This window comes from Botrytis byssoidea (assembly GCF_014898295.1).
Source record: "Botrytis byssoidea strain MUCL 94 chromosome Unknown BBYS_014, whole genome shotgun sequence".
Lineage (NCBI taxonomy): Eukaryota > Fungi > Ascomycota > Leotiomycetes > Helotiales > Sclerotiniaceae > Botrytis > Botrytis byssoidea.
Window position 1 is genome coordinate 1,015,483 of NW_024065855.1, and position 19,347 is coordinate 1,034,829.

Genomic DNA, 19,347 nt, shown 5'->3' on the forward strand with positions numbered 1-19,347 from the left:
TCTCTCCCATTTTTCCATTGCTGTTATTGTAGAATTCTTATCTAAACGTCGCATTTCATGACAAACGCATGGCTTTATCGTGAACAACGACCAGAGATGACAGTTCCAGGTGAAGAAATAATGCCATCATAGTTTTTACCGCTTCCGCTTCAGCTCCTACTGGTCACAGTAATTTTCATGTTGGGAAACAAGCGCTCTGACAGACCAATATTTAGGCAATTTTAAGGTTTTGCCGTCAATTGATGGGATACGACGCAGCGCAGAAGTGGGGTGAAAGTAGTGGCCGGGCTGGTGGTGTGCTTGCAAGGGAGATAGGTAGAAGTGTATTTACAATGTAGCTTATCACCGCCACTTCTGCTCAATATACCTACTAATTGTTCATGAGATATGGCGCCAAGTATATCTCAAAGTGATAATACATCACAGATCAATGGCGATGGACCTCAGAGATTCTCCATTGACGATGTTGTACTTGAGAAGGGTATGCTGGAGGAGGCGGCAAATGAGCAGGTAGTTGTGAAGGTCGAAACTCGATTTTCGGAAAAGGAGGTGACGATACGACAAGTAGCCCCTATGGTTATCGTCTTAACAGGGGCAACGTTTCTTGTTGTAAGTACCAAATTTATGGATTTTTGAAAGTAAATCTAATGTTTGCCAGACAATTGCTGCTCAGGCTGTCATCATTATTTTACCCGAAATCTCTCGAGATCTTGATATTCCTCAAATTCGGCAACAATGGGTGCTATCTTCTTATGCATTGACTTCTGGCTCATTCTTACTCCTATGGGGCAAGCTGGGAGACGTGTATGGCAGGAAATTGCTATTTATCATAGGTGCACTTTTCACGTCTGCAACTTGTATAGCGACGGCCTTTTCGCCCGTTGAGATTTGTTTGTATGTGATGCGGGCTTTGCACGGACTCGCATCCGCTATCACGATCCCTACAGCGATTGGCATTATAGGGCATACCATCCCACCTGGTCGAGTGAAAAACTATAGCTTCGCATTTTACTCTGGCGGAGCACCAATGGGCCAAGTGCTTGGCAATCTCATGGTGTGTATTTTCTAATGTTGAAAATAAACTGGCAGATCTAATTCATCATTTAGGGTGGGATCATCTCCCAATGGGCGAGTTGGAAAGTTGTCTTCTTTGTGATAGCTGGTGCTTCTCTTACTATTGCTGTGAGTGCGATTTTTGTGGTTCCAAAGGAGCCACCTAAAGGTAATGAAGAAGATACAGCGCGCGCTTCGGGAGTAGACTGGATTGGGGCTTTCCTATTCACTGCTGGTCTACTGCTACTACTCGTAGGCTTATCTCAGGGAGGCTCGTCTGGATGGCAGGAAGCTTCAGTCATTGCAATCATAGTCGTATCCGGCTGTTTACTAATAGGATTTGTTCTATGGGAACACTATCGGGAGACCAAAACCACAAAGGAACCATTGATGAAAATATCGACGTTTCGTCACAAGCAATTCTCGATTGCTATGATCATCATCACCTTATTCTCATCCGGTTTCACGAACTTTTGTCTCTACACAACTTACTAGTATGTCCTAATCCATCCCCAGTTGCGCAATTTCAGGAGCTAATTTGGATTCAGCTACCAAGACTTTAAACTTCTTGATCCTTTACAAACTGCACTTCGGTACATCCCACTGGGAGTAGTTGGTAGTAAGCTCTGCAGATCTTCTTTTTCAAGAGATAATTCTAACTTTTGATTACTTTACAGTTCTTACCACCTTCGGATCCGGGTATTTACTCGCTCGAATCAATGGCAATTACATTCTCAGTTTTGGCCTTGGCTCGGCTATGATTGCAAATCTTCTGTTTGCCGTACCGATACCTCCCAGCACATCATACTTCGCCTTTGGATTGCCGGCAATGTCACTTGCAGCATTCGGTGCTGATACAGTCTATCCATGCCTCGGTCTATTCACAACCCAGTCACTTCCTCGAAAGGACCAATCAGTCGCAGGAGCCATGTTTCAGACTATGGCAGCCATTGGGCGATCTATGCCACTACCTATTACATCAGCAATTCAGCAATCTGTACAGTCAAAAGAATTGAACAAAGGGGCGACCGAGATGCTAGCATTCTTGGCGGGATTGAGGGCTGTGGAATGGTTCTGCGTAGGTTGTATGGCAGCATCATTGGCTATGACTATAATTGGGCTCAGAAGTATTGGGAAGATTGGAATGTTAAAGAAACTAGGAGTTGCTAGGGATGCGAAGGAAGACGTGTAAAACTCGTGCAACCATGGGCTATAGATCATATAATAGTATATATAAACATTGATGATAATTAGATATAAATCCAATCATCAGATTTGACAGAGTATCGCCTAATCTCGAAGTCTTGCTACTTGCTAACACCGACTTGTGCGATTCAATCGTCGGATGCCTTGAAGTATCCATGCCGCAATTCTCATCCTAAATCCAACCTGAACTTTTCAATTAGACGATGGAATACTACTGGAATCATAAAAAACTAATTTCGGTACAGTCATACGCCGGGATAGGACTGTACTGCTGTAGCCACAAGCGAGGCATTAGCCCTTTAGCTCGGGCCCTAATTTTAGTGGTAGCGCTGTACAAGATTTGATTGACTGTAGATTGACAGCTGACGTGCTCACAATCTCAAATCTAAATCTAACAATAGGTTTTCAAGAAAAATACTCTATCTTGGTGAAAAGCTCTAAACATTGAGAAAATTTTGTCAAGAAGTCGTGTAATGAAAGAATAAAACTTAACACAACTCTCAGCTAATATCAACAGTCGCCTCTTCAAGCTGCCGTAGTGTCTAAAACGCTGGAAAGACTTCTCTCGTACTAGATCTCGTTCGCATTCTCTACTTTAGCTAGACGGCCTAAACTCCCTATTGAAATTCGTTACTTGCGTTAGACCTCGTTAACCCCGATTAAAATCCTTCACTATTCTGTGTTTAAAATAGTACAACTCTATTGAAGTAATAGTTCGATGAATATTGTTAGAAATTCTTTGTCTAAATTTCTTTTTATGTAGGCGAATTATATTCTATAAAATCAAATCACTATGAGTCAAAAGATCAATATAGTAATAATTAATAAGCTTCAACTCGAAATTTTATGTATACGTACTAAGAGTTAATAACTACTATGTGTAAGAGATAAGACCTCGTACTAGTATTCGGATAATCTATAATTATATTTATATCTTATTGATAAGACGTTTTTAAACGAGTTCGATTATAAAACTCGGGATTTTGATGTCGGAATTCTGACTCTCTAGTTCCGATTATACAACGAGTCAAATTAACTATTTTGGAGACATTTCAACCAACTTATAGCGTTGTGATACTCGGTCAACTAAATCAAACCACTTTTATAAAATGTTTTTATTTGAATTTATATGACCTTTGTGTTTGCGTCCTTTGTTACTATGTCCATTTCTATATGGCTATTGTACAAGCTCCAGACCGTCGTTTTTACTACAAAGGAGAAAACAAGGGCTTTGTCCGACACAGCCAACTCTCAATCCGGGGACCTTGTTGGTCTATTTGCGCTGAAATTTTCATTTTCAACCTAAATTCAGCCAAAAAGATGACCCAAAACACGACATACACAAAAACTAACGAGCAACCTGTGTGAATTTTACCACCATACACAATCCACCAAAACGGCCGTCACGCTGTCACGCTGTCACCAACAATATACTTGGAATTACGGCATATGAATTATAGCATAATATGAGGGGGTACACAATGAAGCTATGGGACACACAAGAACATCTTGGATATTCTGCGGGAAACCCACAGGACATCTGTCACGGTCTCAGACCATTGTGGACGATGGCTAAAAGAGACGTCTTTTCGCCCACGGCCAGCGAGAGCAGGACAAGCCATAAGCCAGATTCCCAAAGCATTAATTGGCAGTCCTAAAGTCCGGAACTCGACACGTTTAAGGAGATTGACATTGCCTTTTAAAACAATCGTTTGACACCTTACTCAATAGGGTCAAAGATGCCCGCGCCCTCGAAATTCAATGACGTTTCTCCAATTCCTCAAAGACGGGGTTTTGCGAGTGGAGAAAAAGACGAATGTGCGGTTTTGATGGCGGAGACAAGAAATGCGGAAGTTTTGTCCAAATGAGTGCTGCTCCCAGATTCTTGATTAAAGTAGAGAATCTCCGACTGAGCTCTCAAGACAGGGTTCGTAGTTCTTGTAGCCATACAAGAGGAGAAAAATGAGAAATATGGATCGATTTTGTGGGTCATTAGGTTTTGGGTTTATGGTTTTGGCGGAGAGTCCGGTCGTATTTCAGTCGTCGTCAGAAAGCTAGACGGAGTACTAGGTACAGTGATGTGGTCTTTTATTGAGCGTATCACCCTTTTTAGCTATCATATTCGTGTCAAAGAAGATTGTATCAATTAGAGAATTTAAATACTTTTTCAACTGGCTATGTATGTATCGAAACGAAGGATATTGTTGGAATTGGCTTCGCTAAATCGATGCGGATGCCTAAGACCTTCTTCGTGTTGGTCGCATAGAAATAGCAGTTGGAATGCCATCGAAATGGTGGGAAGCCTGCCAAGGACTTTCACTTGGCTTCTCACATGTTTGAACCCTACCCTGGGAATACCAAATGTTGGCATAACCTTTAGGACTCGAGGCACTCTCGAGATAGCCAGGCTTGTCGTCCATCTTGACAGGCTGTCTCGCGTCAACACTGATTTGATGACCTGTGCCTTGGCTTGGCTCGACAGTTTCGACCTCTTCGCAATTCTCTGGGATGACGATTGCATTTTCGGGCTTATCGCCAGACCGACGACCCAAAAGAACACTTTCTCGACCCTGTCTACTGAAAGCCTGTTCAGTCCGAAGTCCACTCTCGGGGTGCGCTACGATGCCCCAGAAGTCGACCTCTCTTCCCTGATCGACATCTTCATGATTGCTAGGTCTCACAGCAGATGCAGCGAGTAGATGCATATCACGCTCGTGCAATTCTTTGGGCTCTTCAATGATAATGCTATCGACGACCCTATTTTGGTTGGCTCCAACGTCCGAACTTGGCTCAAGACTTTCTTCGACATCACTCTCTTCGAAGTCGAGTCCATTTTGCGGATATTTGAATGGGAAACGCTGCTCAGGCTCGGGTTGTCTTTCTGGTACGAAAAATTCTCCAGGTTGGCATTGTCTCTTCAATGGTCTGACGTCAAGTACTCCCTGATCAAATAGAGGTTGTTTTCTCTTATTTAGCTGGGAAGTAGACAACATTTGAGGCGCGTCCTGATATCTGTGTTGGTTGTCATGGACTTGATAGCTTACACGACTAGCTCTCATATCTTGTTCCTCACGAGGGCCGACATAAGATCTCTCATTTTGTCTTTGTCTCATAGGCTCACCGGTACATCTGCTTGGTTGAACCTGAGGACTTGGTGCGAGGCTCATGTGCATGTGTCTCGAAGGGGTATTGTCTCTGTATGGTTGCATGGTTGCCGTCATATGACCCTTGTCTTGCATCATCGCCCGGGTGTTGGAGGCCGCATACTCGAAAAAGTTTGTTCTCGGATTAGGTACGCCGATTTCTGCATTATCGAATACTGAATTTCTATTCGTATTGCAGTGATGTTGTTTGAAATGCATCTGCGACCCAGAGTTCTTAGCATTGCCTTCAGCCAGGTTCAATTTTTTATTGTTGATACCAGTTTCAACCTGCGTCGGGAATGGGGGGAGATCATCCATATGGTCAGGGTACTCTGGTGAATCAGCCACGGAGTCGTATCCAGTCTGAGATCCAGATTCGCTTTCCATGTCATTATCAACCGAATAGTCGTCGTCTACGATAGCCTCGCTGGCATCTGCATCGATAGCTTCGTCGTCACCTCCACCATCACTTGTGCTTAGTTTGTATCCATTTGCTGGATTCAAAGATGATTCTGGGTGGTTTATCGAGTTTCCTTTGATAGCGTCACCTGTCTTGAGACTGATCAGGCCATTTTCTAGCTTTTGCAGATACTCGTCCTTCTTTCCAGGTTTGTTATACTCTGCCCACATCTTGTTAGCATATTTGTTTGACACTACCATCGAGCGTCTTCGGGCCTCCCAATCTTGGAGTACTTGTCCACCAGCTTGTTTCGCCCTCTTAGCTTCTTTTCTGGCCTTTTCTTCAACATAATTTTTAATATTTTCCGGATTAGTTTGGTTCAACTTCGCCAGAAGCATTCTATCGCCTGTCAATAGACGTCCATCATCTCTCTTCGCAAGGATACTTTCGATCCTATTAATCGCGCTTTGAGTGCGACGTGTGGCTCGCGGCTTTCCGAATTTCTTCTTTTTGAGCTCCTGCATATGTCTACATTTCTAAATTAGCTACCACCATCGATATCTAGAACACAGTAAAAAGCAAGGCAAGTCTCACCGTCCTACTGTCTGTGCGTCAACGCCATTGGTCATTATTCGCCGATTTTTTGGCGATGGTCCCTTAGTCCAGGCCTCCGTCTTAAGTTCTTTATTGCATAATTCTGCAATTTTTCCACTTCTCAACTTTAGGTCTCCATTGACATTGTTGACCTTGAAATAATTGTTGAGCCAATCCACATGTCTGTCGGGTTTAGGCATTTTAACTACAAGTTGAGCACTCGATAGCTACTTAAGGTCTTGATGTGGTCGAGAGATATTCTGAAAATCGATCTAAATAATCGACAGAGATGCAGTGGGTTGTTGTTGATAAAGCCTAGTCCTTCGTCCAAAGTCAGATCTGATGATCTCCGCATTAATTCTTTGAAGGATGAAAACTTACTTGCTTGCCTTCTACCGTTCTTGTGGGTGTGGTTACTTGAGATTCCGCGCAGCTGATACTTTGTGAAAGATTGTTGAGCGCGTGAACAAATCTCTTGATTGCGATGGAGCTTCTTAGTACTGACTATTTCAAGTTATCCTGATTGAATTCAAGTTGAGCTGGTGAATTTATTCGTCTAATCCCGATGACTTTCTTCTACCTCGAATTTGTTCTAAAAAGGTTCGTGTGGGGTTGTGATTAAAGTTAATCAAGATACAGGAAACAAATGATTGAAGTTGTGTATATTTTGATTTAGAAGTAGGTGGTAAAATAGATGGGTGCATTGAGGCGGTATAAATATTTGATATGATGAAATCGTTAACCTCTATCGCTTAGATTTTGTTGTCTAACGCTTCGTTCTTATCAAAATTTGTTGCCTAGGCCGACCCAGATAGGACCCCTGCTCCTATCGGAGTGCGATCTCGAAATTTCGATCACTCAAAAAACAGGCACAAAGCCGCGGGCCACAACCATTGCAGCAATTTCAAGTTTGCGAGTCTATGTTGGCGCATCAAGACGGAGATTCAAAGGTTTGCAAATCTGGTCAATACGAAAGAATGCGCTCCTCCTTATTTCTGAGTATCGGGCTAACTACCTTTGTCCTCTATGAGACACGACTGACTGAGAGCTTCGCATCGACAGTTTTCCCTTCACAGATGACTCTACAATTGCTAGGTGTCTTCCGCAGACTTGTCTCGATTCTTACGATTATCCTTACCATTCTCGACCACCGAATACAGTCAGGCTAGCCTTCGAGGAATTCGGAAGTTATTATACATCTGGTGATTTTATCTTGAGGTTCAGGTACATAGAGGTCCAATATATATATATATATATATATATATACACAGTTGAAAGTCAGGGTTAAATCGATATCACAGTTGATGGTATTTCTTATAATTCTAAACAAAATGCTTTTATGATTTGTGATTTGTGATTTGTGTAAATTTTGCAGGTAAATTGCAGACAGATCATGGTAGATTCTACAAGATCCGTGGTATTACCCATACTTTAATAGCCCAATTCGAACAGACAATAAGCGCCGGGTATCTTCCAATTTGTCCCAAGTCTTGAAACAGTGCAGTCCTTTACTAGCTTGCCAGTCCTTCCTCCATGTATCATATTTTCCGTCTTATAGAATCACGGTGTTCCCATCTTTCACCAGTGATTGTTCCCAGGTCCACCTTGCTGAGGTCAATTGTTGACATCGAGATTGGGTGAATTCCAATCCTCGAAAAGGCCGTCATTGCCCAGGAAAGCCGAGTAATCGAACTCTCCGTTGTGCAGAAATGTCTGCTCTAGTGCATGCATCTCTGGCGCAGCAAGCAAATCCTCGAAATTCTCATTGTCTTGTACATCTAGAGTGTTCTCTGGAGATACTTGACCGGATGGCTCAAGATCGTGAGCCTCTTCCTGTGAGAAAGCAGAATACTCTTGTGGATGGAGTCCCTGAACTCCCACATTGGCTTCCCAGCTCCCATTTAAGCCCCCAGTTGTATTATAAATTGCGGGACTTGGCACTCTTGCGCGAGCTGCATCGTAATGTTGTGCCACAGGATCCGGAATGTTGGTGGCAGCATGCTGTTGTGTATGCGCTACGCCCTGTGTCATTTTGCTCACACTTTCTGGGATAGGTGGTTCGGAGGCGACAAACCGTTGTCCAGAACCAGCTTCGATATCATTACTAGGACCACTTTGTTCAGGCCCGAAAAGTAGAGGGCTGTCTCGTCCTTCGGAATCCGCATCTCGGACTTCAGGAGTTCGGATATTGGGAGCTCGGATATTAGGAGACTGCAACGTTCAAATGTCAGTAAACTGTCTATCAGGAAACACTTACAAAAAATTTGAGGAACGAAGAGTTTTGTAAAGAAGTGGGAGGGCACAGGAGGATGAAAGGAGTGTGGTGATGTCAAATGAAAGAACTGATCAAACTTACTGTCTCTCCTTCTTCAGCTGTCTCTCGCTCATAAGGACTGCTATGACAGATATTCAGCCTCGAGTGTGGATGAGGAGTCCATCTCTCACCAATGCCACTGCCGTCGAAGGATGAATTTATGGAGTCATCAGTCCCACTCCCGGAAGTTCTTCGAATTCCAGACTCGCCAGCCGTTGGTCGCTGATGAGTTTTTGGAGCTAGTCTCGAAGCCCCCAGTCTCTTGACTGGCTCTTTGGTGACTCTCATTCTAGCATCAGCTCCAGCAAACATTGGACTTTCAGACAAGGCAGAAAGTCGAGAATTGGACGCTTGACGAGGTCGCTTTCTCAAATGCGTGGAATGCGGGCCCTGGTTTATTTCGTCGTCCTCAGGGATCAACTTTCTCTTTCGTGCAGGATTTTGAGACTGGGTGAAAGTCTCACCAAGCAATTGTCCAGCCGGACTCTCTGGGACTTGCGGATATGCTGGCATATATTGCACAGCATAATTTCGAGGAACTGAAGGATAGATGGGCTCATATCTATTCTGCCCCTGATAATCAAGTTCACCATCATTCTGAACGGCAAACGGATCGTATGGAATGCCAGACTGGGAATTTGCAGGCATGCCATAGCCGTATTGGCCAGGCACAGCTTGGTTATCGTCGACAGCATATACCCCTGTATAAGCTGTCTGTTGAGATGCAGGCTGAACTCTGCTCACTTCGTAGCTTCGCCCGCCTGCGTAACTACCAATACCCGAGTTCATTGGTTGGGGTGGCGGCATGGAGTATATTTCATCTTGGTCCCGAGTGTATACGGGCATTGAATGGAGCCCATATTGTCCTTGTTTAGGAATTGGACTTTGAGGAGGTGCCTGCATATTCGAGTAATCATACTGCCCCAGCTGGATCATCTGGTCGTAGGGCTGTGACTGCATACCAGGAAGATCACCTTGACCATGTTGATGCTTAGGTTGATAATAAGGCGCCGAATCGATATTCGCGCTAGGTCCCAACGCTGCTAGACCAGTATCTTCGCTTGTATTGTTGATGGGGCCACTTGCCGGTGCATTAGACAAGTTAATTGCCGCTTGACCAATAGCGGCACCAGTGACCAAATCGATCTCGCCGTTCCTCAACTTCCGAACGTAACCCACCGGATCTTCATAGTATGCCTTCCACATCTTGGTGGAGTATTTGTTGCTGCCGGGATTTGGACCGGCAGGACCTCCGCCTGCTTTCTTCAGCATCTTCGCCTTTTGTTCGAACCAATTCTTTATCTTCCTGTAGCTTTGTCTAGTGTCGTCCATCAGTATCATTCTTTCTCCTGCGGATGGATAATGATTATTGAGGTAGGCTGCTTCGAGGATAGCTACTTGCCACGGCAAGAGGCGTTCTGCTCGAGGTTGATGACGAGCGCGTCTTCGACATTCGCTGATATGTCTGTGTGTATGTTAGCTTCATGACTAATCCTGAGAATAAGAGTTAACTCATACCTTCCGACAATTTGCGAATCGACACCATCAACACCTGGAGTTGTTGGTGGAATGTGTGCTGCGTTGCATCTAATCGCAGTCTGTTTAGTCGGTTCCATTAAGATGTCGGGATTGGGGAGACTGCGGTAGTAGTTGTCGAGAAAGACAATGTGCTGAGCGTCTTTAGGCATCTTGTCTATTTTTCTTTTGATAGTCAGCCCAGATTCGAAGGATTAATCGGACCAGAATGCTGTATGTGGATCTTACCGGAGTTTATAAAGTTGATTATTATTATTCAGGATGTGGGAAATACTGTATCAGTATCTCACTGCATCAAAATGTTAGCTCTTCATTCATGGAGCAGATCCGATGATTTCTCGAGAGTGCATGGAAAAAGTATGAGGATGTTCTAACCTTCTAAAGTCTTTTGACTTCGGTTGCGGTTCTTCACGAAAAATGCGAGTAATGTGGCTGGTAAACAGCGTCTAGTATTCACCTGATTTCCTGATGAGAATACTAGGTTTATCGGAGTTATTCGCAAGTTAGGCGGTTGTTTCCGAGGCCAAGACTTGTAGGTCGTAGGGCTGAGATGATTTAAGAAGAATGATAACTTGTGTTGAAGGTAGTAGTAGTTTTGTAGATTGAGTTGAAGAGACTGGAATTAGTCAAAGTAAAAAGTTACTATCTTGTTGGAAAGTCCTTTAGATATCCAAAAGTATGTGTTAATGGCTTTCTCAAAGCCCGCGCGTTGAGAAGCTTATATTTAAGGAGAGTCCTGAACTTATTAATGCTTCAATCACTAGCGCAGTGTTTTGTTGCTAGTGCGACCGCTGGAACATTTGAAGCCAGAGGCGATGTATGGCAGAGATGTTTGTTACGGTTTTTTTTGGCCCGCGCGCCTTGAGACTTACGGTTTTGTTGACAGTACAAGTTTATTCTATATAGGGCACATGATTTCTCATACATGGACTCGAGACAGTCCCCGAGGAGTAGTTGGGTGAAATCTCTCCATTTAGCTAACGTGGCGTTGTTGATTGTCTACTCGCGAATTACCAATGTGGTTGTTCGTTGCGATTTTTACGATTCTCCAATTCACGCGACTTGCCTTGTCTACCCCGGCACAGGCATTCCTCTGCTTCCATACGTGACCTCCTTCTACTTTCCTTCTATTTACCGACTCCCTTGTGCGAATCCTGAATATTTTTCTGCGCCTTTCTGCCATCGATCATAGCCAAAGGTCATCCCTTCATTCAACACGCGAAATCTTGATGCAGATTGACATTCTATTGACAGACATTCAGTCCATTGACGACCTCGATCATACGCTTTTTACAAGCATACAAAGACAGCATCTATGTATCAGCGGGAACATACAAAGCGAAGGAGAGACAAATCGATAGAAGATGATGGAGAGATAGAGGGCATATGCGATAGACCTAGATTAGACAGCAGAGAAATGTATATCCAACCATATGAAGACAAAGAGAGAGGCCACACGAGCTCAAGTTGAATAGACAGTATGTCAACTAATTTCTGAAGAGAGACCATACTTATCAAGCTGCACACTCCCTCTCATGAACTTAGTTTATCTCCCAACTCATCTAATGCTGCCAGGTTCCCCTTTTATCTCAGTTATCCAGGACCATCCTCTCAGAGCAAATTCCGACTTTCCCAAGACACAAGAGCTTCAGGAACATAAAGAACGTGATGAAAGATATCGAAAGAACACATGATGGGGCACAAAGTAAGGTAGAACTACGAATAAATGCGGAATGAGACGGATAATGCCTGCGCATGCATGAGAGATGGAACCTCGATTGATCGCCCTACCTCATATCCTCGTATAAGCGTGACGTTCTACCTTAATCCTACCCAGCTTCTCATCAGCAGTTTCCAGGTATCTCACGGACTATCGATATTCTGCCGTTATGAAAATGTTCGAAGTCAATTTTCTCGAGCCTTCGTACCTATCTCGATGAGTCTGCGATTTAGACGGTGTATTTGAATAATCAGTTCTTTGCCCTCCCCCCTTTCAACGGCAATTCTCTTGGTCATACTATTCGCTTCAGTATGCTATAGTTTTTGTATCAGTGCGAAGCGAATCCTTTCTTATATCCTCTGTTGTACAGTCAGATTCAGGTTAACTAAACTACTAAGTCTGAAATTTAGAGCAGAGATCCAAGACATATCGTCAAATTACGGCCGCATATATCATAGTACGAGAACAGGGATCGGTATAACAGAGATGGTCTACAATCTATCACGCGAGATTGGTGGATGAGATGAACAGGGTCGAAAAGCGACGACCAGGATCTGGAATCTCTAAAACGATAAGAACGAATGGATATAAGAAAAATACCATATAGTACAGCCAGAAGTATGAAGTTTTTTGCAGTTTCATCATGTACGAGGTAGATCCTACGTCCAAGTGCTAAGGTGTTGAAGTGATAGGTTCACAGATGCGAAGTGATGCAGAAATACACTGCAGCACGATCTACAACACCAAAAAAGCTCGAGAATGGAGACTGCAGATGAATGATGGATGAGAACATATATATACGCTGTAGTGGCATCATCAACATGGCATCTAGTCCATGCTACTTGAGAGGGAAAACATCGCAGGCCTACGAAGAACGCGAAAGCATCACGTTAGCATAAAGATAGCCAATTTACGAGGAATAAAAGGCGTGGACGAAATGGTACATTATGCAGACAACAAATCATATATACGACGACTTTATCCAGTATGCTCGATTGTCATTCCAGAATGTAGAAGTCGATTTCCTTGTTTTGATTGGAGCGCTAGATAAGGGGGTTAGCGACTCAGCACGGGCCTTTGTTGGCCTTCAAGTGTCTGGTTCTTTTCAGAATCAGCAATAACCGTTATAGAGTTGTGACTGGAGTCATAGTTCGTAGCGGATTTACTAACTGGAAAATTTCTGTAGTTATCTAGTGAGGTCGAGAAGAGGAGAGCATAAATTGGACGAAAATTTACATACAATCATTGAAAAGAGCTTGACTACTTTATCATGTCTTTGATGGTGTAACCTTGAATTAAATAAGCCTAAAATAATACTACTCCATATAATTGAACCCAATTACAGCTTTAAATCGTATTCTGAAATCGTCTAAATTCCCACTTATCATTAGTATGATAGATTTGCTGGCCTCTCATTTAGACGCCGATCCGTAAGTTGTCGTCGGACCATGTCGAACCAAGATATCGTCCTCTTTCAAAGTCGTTGCTCGTCCGTAATCATTATGTGCTATCTCTTCTAGACTCAGTCCTTGAGTCTCACGCAAGAAAAAGAATGATACAACTGCAATTATGCCATCGAACAGACCCCAGAGGAGGAATGTACCCCTAGGTTTGTGTCAGCTTTCTCCGCAAAATATGGATTCGAGTGTTTGTGTATGTGTGTTACTTACCATCCAAGATTCTCGATTATATACGGAGTCGTCAAGGAAAATACGAAGTTGAAAAGCCATTGGGATGAAACTCCAATTGCAATACCCGGTTCTCTGATTCTCGTCAGAAAGATTCTGCATCAGAAATTAGCAAAATGCAAGGACATGAATGTACGGGAAGAAAGTTCTTACTCAGATACATATGGCCATGGTAGTGGTCCCCATGAAAGATTGTACGCAATAACAAACATGTATATCAGAGCCACCGTCGCAATTCCACTACTTGTGACACCTGCAGTCTTTGTAGCTGGAAGCTCTTTGACCACGACTGCAGTTGTAATTTGACAAGCACTCATAAATACAGCTCCACCAATCAAAGCTGCTCTTCTACCAATGCGATTCGAAAGGAAGAGAACAAAGACTCCGCACGCTACAATTTTGATTGCACCAAAGATGGCAGTCAGCAGTAAGTCCCGATTTCCACCGCCAACGAGCAATTTGAAATATTGCGGCCCATAGTAGGCAAAGGCTGTTGCGCCTGTAGCTTGTTGGGCTGTGAAGATGGCGAACGCTGTGAAAATGCGATTAAAATTACCCCTTTCAACAAGTTCTATGAGAGATTAGTGTCTACTTCACTTTGTCAAGAAAGCGACGAAACATACCCTTCACGTGAAATCCTTCAGTAGCTCTCTGTTCCATTTCGACGCCTACACGAATTTCTTCCATCTCTTCAATCGTAGCTTGCGATTCACCTGCTCGAATCCACTTCAAACTTTCCCAAGCCTCGTCATGTCTTCCTTTCTTGGTAAGCCAACGAGTACTTTCCTTCAGAGTAAACATTCCCAAACCAAGAAGACCAGCTGGAACAATCTGGAGACCGATGGGAATCTGCCATTGTCTGGACACAGAAGGCCCCACTTCAGCCATGGCATAGTCAACCCAATACGAAGTAAATATTCCTGAATTAATGTTAGATCCCATTCTGGTGCTTGTTCACGACTCCACTTAGACTAACCAAAAGTGTAAAACCATTGGAAAAAGCTCCCAATCTGTCCTCGCAATTCCTTTGGTGCCATCTCCGCATTAAACATTGGAACAACCACACTTGCAGCTCCAAGGCCCACGCCAGCGATAACTCTCCCAGCATAAAATATTGCCATACTATGAGAATTGACAGTTTCCATTATGGCACCAATAATGAAAACAAAAGAAGCGATTTGCAAAGACAATTTGCGCCCGATCCGATCTGCAATGGGCCATATGAAAAAACATGCTACAAAAGCACCCGCTTGCTGCAGGCCGACAGCAAGAGAACTCACGCGAGTTGCATGAGCGGTCGAATACTTGAAATCATTAACGAAAGATTTGAGAGTCAAGACTCCACCTATTCATCATTAAAATTCCGTACTTATACTACTGTGCTGGCTTTATCACGATGTACTTACCAACACTATATGACTGTTAGTAAATCAAACAACCGAGCAAACACACAAGCAGGTGAGTAAGAAATGTAGGGGTACACACATACCACTATCATAACCAAATAGAAATCCACCCATACAAACTACTCTTGCTAGCCAGTACGCTCTTACTTTGCCAAGCGTTGAGTTCTTCATCATGACTACCTTGGTCAAAAATTAGACAAGATCTAGATATTCCACATTGCAATGCTAGATCTTCGGGACTTTCATCTAGTTGTATATAATTGAAGCTGATATCAATCTTTTCTAGCATTCTGCTTATCGTACGCATATCTCATGTGGTCATCACAAGCATTAATCACGTCTTGACAGGCATATCCAATTCGATGACGAGGTTGTATAGTATGGGGAAGAGCAACAAGGGGAGCGATCTATTTTACTGGACCGCGCAATCCATTTCGTGCGGGGTACATTGGTGTTGTCTAATATGTACATGATTGGATGAAAATAGATTATGCCCCACTTTTGTGGTCAGTGATCATAGAATTATACTTCCGAAGACTGCAACATCATTTGAGATTGAAACTACTGCGTATGTATCGGTGATCAATCTATCTGTGAATATATTGAGTTTTCTGCTCCAATCATGAAGCATTCATGGAGGTCCTCAGTCCACTCTCTTACGAATACTTGTGGAGTGCAACGTCACGAGCATGCCGCTAATGCTTCAACACTTGGTCAAGATAGGGAAAATCATCTGATCTTCTCTGAGTACAACTATGTGAGTGTATTCGAGGTAAGATTTCCTTGGTTAAAAAGCAGACGGGCTTAAGATTGAACTCGTATCATATTTTATTTGTCTCTCATGTCTTTTGCAATTCTCTGGAATCGAGCTACAAACAGCACACCTGACTTGAGCCTCACTCCATCCTCAATCCATGATGTCCTCCTCAAAACGTCCCAATTTTCTTGTCATCGTCGCCGATGACTTAGGATTCTCGGATCTCTCGTGTTTTGGAGGGGAAATCAACACTCCAAACATCGACAAAATAGCACAGGCCGGAATCCGCTTCACGGATTTCCATGCTGCTGCCGCATGTTCCCCGTCTCGAGCAATGATAATGACAGGTACCGATCATCATATTGCCGGCCTTGGAAATTTAATCGAGTGGACCAATATATCCGGGCAAAATGATCCGGGTGGGAAGATGTCAACGGCGCCTCAGAGAGGCATGCCAGGGTATGAAGGATACTTGAATGAGAAGGTTGCTACATTACCAGAAATTTTGAGAGATGATGGATATTTGACATTGGTATACTTGATTTCCCTTCTTTTCTCTCCTCGTGATAATCAACATCATGATAATATGCTACCTAACATTAAGCTAATCCACTCAGATAGCTGGAAAATGGCACCTCGGTTTAACCCCCGAGCGGTCCCCAAAAGCTCGTGGGTTCGAGCGAAGCTTTGCTCATCTGCCAGCATGCAGCAATCATTATGGCTATGAACCTCAACTCCACGCTCCCGATCAAATCCCTGAGTTCATGACTATGAGTTTCATAGCACTCCATAGTGAAGATGGAGAATATGTCAAGAAATTACCCGAGGATTGGTACTCAAGTAATGGGTATGAAGATAAGATGCTCGAATATTTAAGAGAGAAAAATGAAAAGAAAGACGAGAAGCCTTTCTTTGGTTACTTCCCTTTCACGGCTCCTCATTGGCCATTACAAGCTCCCCCAGAATTCGTGGCAAAGTATAAAGGAGTATATGATACTGGGCCCGATGCGCTTCGTTTGCAACGTCTTCAACGACTCAAAGATTTCGGGTTGATATCTCCAGATGCGGAGCCCCATCCCGTTGTTGCAGATGAAGTGAAAGCATGGAACGATCTCACTGCCGAAGAAAAAGCAAAGTCGTGTAAAGCAATGGAAGTATTCGCTGCGATGGTTGAATGTATCGACTACAACGTTGGACGTGTGGTCAAGTATCTAGAGGAAATTGGAGAGCTCGATAACACTTTCATATGTTTCATGTCAGACAATGGTGCTGAAGGTGCTGCTTACGAAGCTTATCCTGTTGTCCAAGGAAGCATGATCCAACACCTACAAAAATACTATAACAATAGTTTAGAGAATCTCGGGAACGGAGATAGTTTCATCTGGTACGGACCGCGCTGGGCACAAGCTGCTACAGCACCCAGTCGCCTTTACAAAGCCTATACCACCGAAGGAGGCGTTCGAATTCCCTTCGTTGCTCAATCCCCCTCAAATTTCAATACCCAGAATTCCAATAGTATAACGCATAACTTCGCCACCGTAATGGACCTCGCGCCCACTATCCTCGAAATGGCCGGAACTAAGCACCCGGCACCCACATATCAAGGACGAGAGATCGTACCAATGCGCGGTAAATCCATGCTTCCCTTCATATCCGGAACATCCTCCCGTATCGACGCCGAAGACTTTATCTCCGGCTGGGAAACCTGCGGTCGGGCTGCTTTGCGCAAAGGATCTTGGAAAATTGTATTTATACCCAAGCCCAAGGGAACCGAAAAATGGCCATTATACAATCTTTCTGTTGATCCTGGAGAGATACACGATCTAGCTGATGAGCAGCCGGAGAAATTGAAAGAGTTGATCAAACTTTGGGATGAACATGTATTGGAGACAGGAGTGGTACCGCTTGCGCCTGAGCTTGGGTATTGGTTGAAGGCTACCGAGGAACAGATGCCAGAGAATGTGTGGATGGAGTATGAGTATTGGAAAGATGGAGCGAGGGATGAGCCGGATAAGTTTAGAAGGGATGTGCCGAGGTTTGAGAGGGTTATCACAGGATTTTGAGGGGAGGTTTCGAGGGGTAAATCTAGGAGGTGTATGGACCTAATTGATTTCGAAATTTTATTCACAAAGTCAATACAAACCCCTCATAATTAGCCACTAACTGCTCATACTATGATAGCTACGTATCGCATAGCCAATTGCAAATGCTTTGTATACCTGTATGCTGTAAGAACCATAAAAAAGTAAGATATTAGAGCTAGTGCTTCAAACAAGCCCAGATATTTTTTCACATCAAAATTTCAGATTTATTTCGCATTTTCTCATGCAAATTCGTGATTCTTTTCTTGATCCTATGCTAGAATTCTCCAACATCAAAGAATCCTCCAGCTGCATCTCTTTAATCTCATTAGGGAGTAGTAATACCTATTCCCCTCTTCCTCCCAAACAGGAAGCGGAATCTCCTTTTAAATTCCTCGGCTGTGAATGAAAGATAGCAAAATTGAGTGTTCTTGTGAATCTAGCAACAAGTACAAAAATATAGATATATTGCATACATACATAAAGGTGGAACGTGAAAGTGTACACGAAACGCAAAGAAGCGGGAAGAATAACCCTACTGCACGTATTTACATTCTCAAGATATATTTTCATGCTATTGCCGTCTTCGACAGCGATGAAATACAGAGATTTTCGAATATCTGAAGATTCGTTCAGTAAAATTGAGACCCAGCACATACTCGTTCACTTGTCAAGAGTATTACTGAGGATATGGAAGTCTATATCATTATTTCGTAGATTAGTGTTGGTTTATATGTATCCACTCCCTAAACCTCTAGTCCTAAATTGACGGATAGCGCGCGGATCCTTTTACTAGTCAGGTCGCCGTCGTATGTATGATAGCTATGTGGTTGTATGTCTGAAATGAGTCTATGCAGCTATAATTCTAATGATCATGGAAGCTTCAATCGCTCATTCCCTCTAGGGTAGTTTCTAATTGATTCTAAAGATTCGAGAATATGAGTATTTATAGATTTATAGATTGTTGGTTCTACATACTAACAACATACTATAATACACATACATACATACAATACCAAATCTAAAAATTAACAAGTAACCACCAACTGTCATTTCAGTTCAACGACCCCCCTTCCATATTGCTCACATTCGTTGACCAAACAACTTTTTGTCAAACAAATCCAGTAATAGTTTTTACCCTTCTATTTCGGGCACGACGATTACACAAAAGGTTATAAGCTCGGTACTCAACACCTGATATCTTCTCTCATTAACTAACCTAATCACACATACCACCCATCTTATTCACAGCCCAGAATTCCTAACGAGAATTCGCATTGTATATGATGACATCCTATCGATGATCAAAACATCCTCGTTATGATTTCCAGATACTATTATCACCATCATTCCCTCACCATCACCAAATTCTCAATAGCAATTCCGAAATCCCGAATATTGAGACGAGAGGCCCATTGAACACCCCGCAAATTCACCAGCAAGTGCATC

At 43.2% G+C, this 19,347-nt stretch overlaps 5 protein-coding genes across 5 annotated transcripts; 2 read left to right on the top strand and 3 right to left on the bottom strand.

Annotated features, from left to right (window-relative positions):
* Positions 1 to 60: 60 nt before the first annotated feature.
* Positions 61 to 2,327, top strand: EAE97_007458 (uncharacterized protein). Its single transcript, XM_038877973.1, has 6 exons — positions 61 to 334; positions 386 to 609; positions 659 to 1,054; positions 1,108 to 1,547; positions 1,602 to 1,672; positions 1,731 to 2,327. The coding sequence occupies exons 2-6, from the start codon at positions 388 to 390 to the stop codon at positions 2,243 to 2,245; spliced, it is 1,644 nt and encodes a 547-aa protein (XP_038731458.1). The 5' UTR covers positions 61 to 334; positions 386 to 387; the 3' UTR covers positions 2,246 to 2,327.
* A 2,169-nt stretch (positions 2,328 to 4,496) lies between these two features.
* Positions 4,497 to 6,596, bottom strand: EAE97_007459 (uncharacterized protein; the record flags this gene model as incomplete). Its single annotated transcript, XM_038877974.1, has 2 exons — positions 4,497 to 6,330; positions 6,397 to 6,596. 2 exons carry the CDS (start codon positions 6,594 to 6,596, stop codon positions 4,497 to 4,499), a joined length of 2,034 nt encoding a protein of 677 aa, XP_038731459.1.
* Positions 6,597 to 8,010: 1,414 nt separating this feature from the next.
* On the bottom strand, positions 8,011 to 10,398 carry EAE97_007460 (uncharacterized protein; the record flags this gene model as incomplete). Its single annotated transcript, XM_038877975.1, has 3 exons — positions 8,011 to 8,607; positions 8,753 to 10,175; positions 10,229 to 10,398. The coding sequence occupies 3 exons, from the start codon at positions 10,396 to 10,398 to the stop codon at positions 8,011 to 8,013; spliced, it is 2,190 nt and encodes a 729-aa protein (XP_038731460.1).
* A 2,980-nt stretch (positions 10,399 to 13,378) lies between these two features.
* EAE97_007461 (uncharacterized protein) lies at positions 13,379 to 14,799 on the bottom strand (the record flags this gene model as incomplete). The annotated part of the gene is made up of 5 exons (XM_038877976.1): positions 13,379 to 13,571; positions 13,637 to 13,750; positions 13,808 to 14,225; positions 14,278 to 14,574; positions 14,631 to 14,799. 5 exons carry the CDS (start codon positions 14,797 to 14,799, stop codon positions 13,379 to 13,381), a joined length of 1,191 nt encoding a protein of 396 aa, XP_038731461.1.
* Positions 14,800 to 15,977: 1,178 nt separating this feature from the next.
* Positions 15,978 to 17,880, top strand: EAE97_007462 (uncharacterized protein; the record flags this gene model as incomplete). The annotated part of the gene is made up of 2 exons (XM_038877977.1): positions 15,978 to 16,349; positions 16,435 to 17,880. The coding sequence occupies 2 exons, from the start codon at positions 15,978 to 15,980 to the stop codon at positions 17,878 to 17,880; spliced, it is 1,818 nt and encodes a 605-aa protein (XP_038731462.1).
* Positions 17,881 to 19,347: the final 1,467 nt, after the last annotated feature.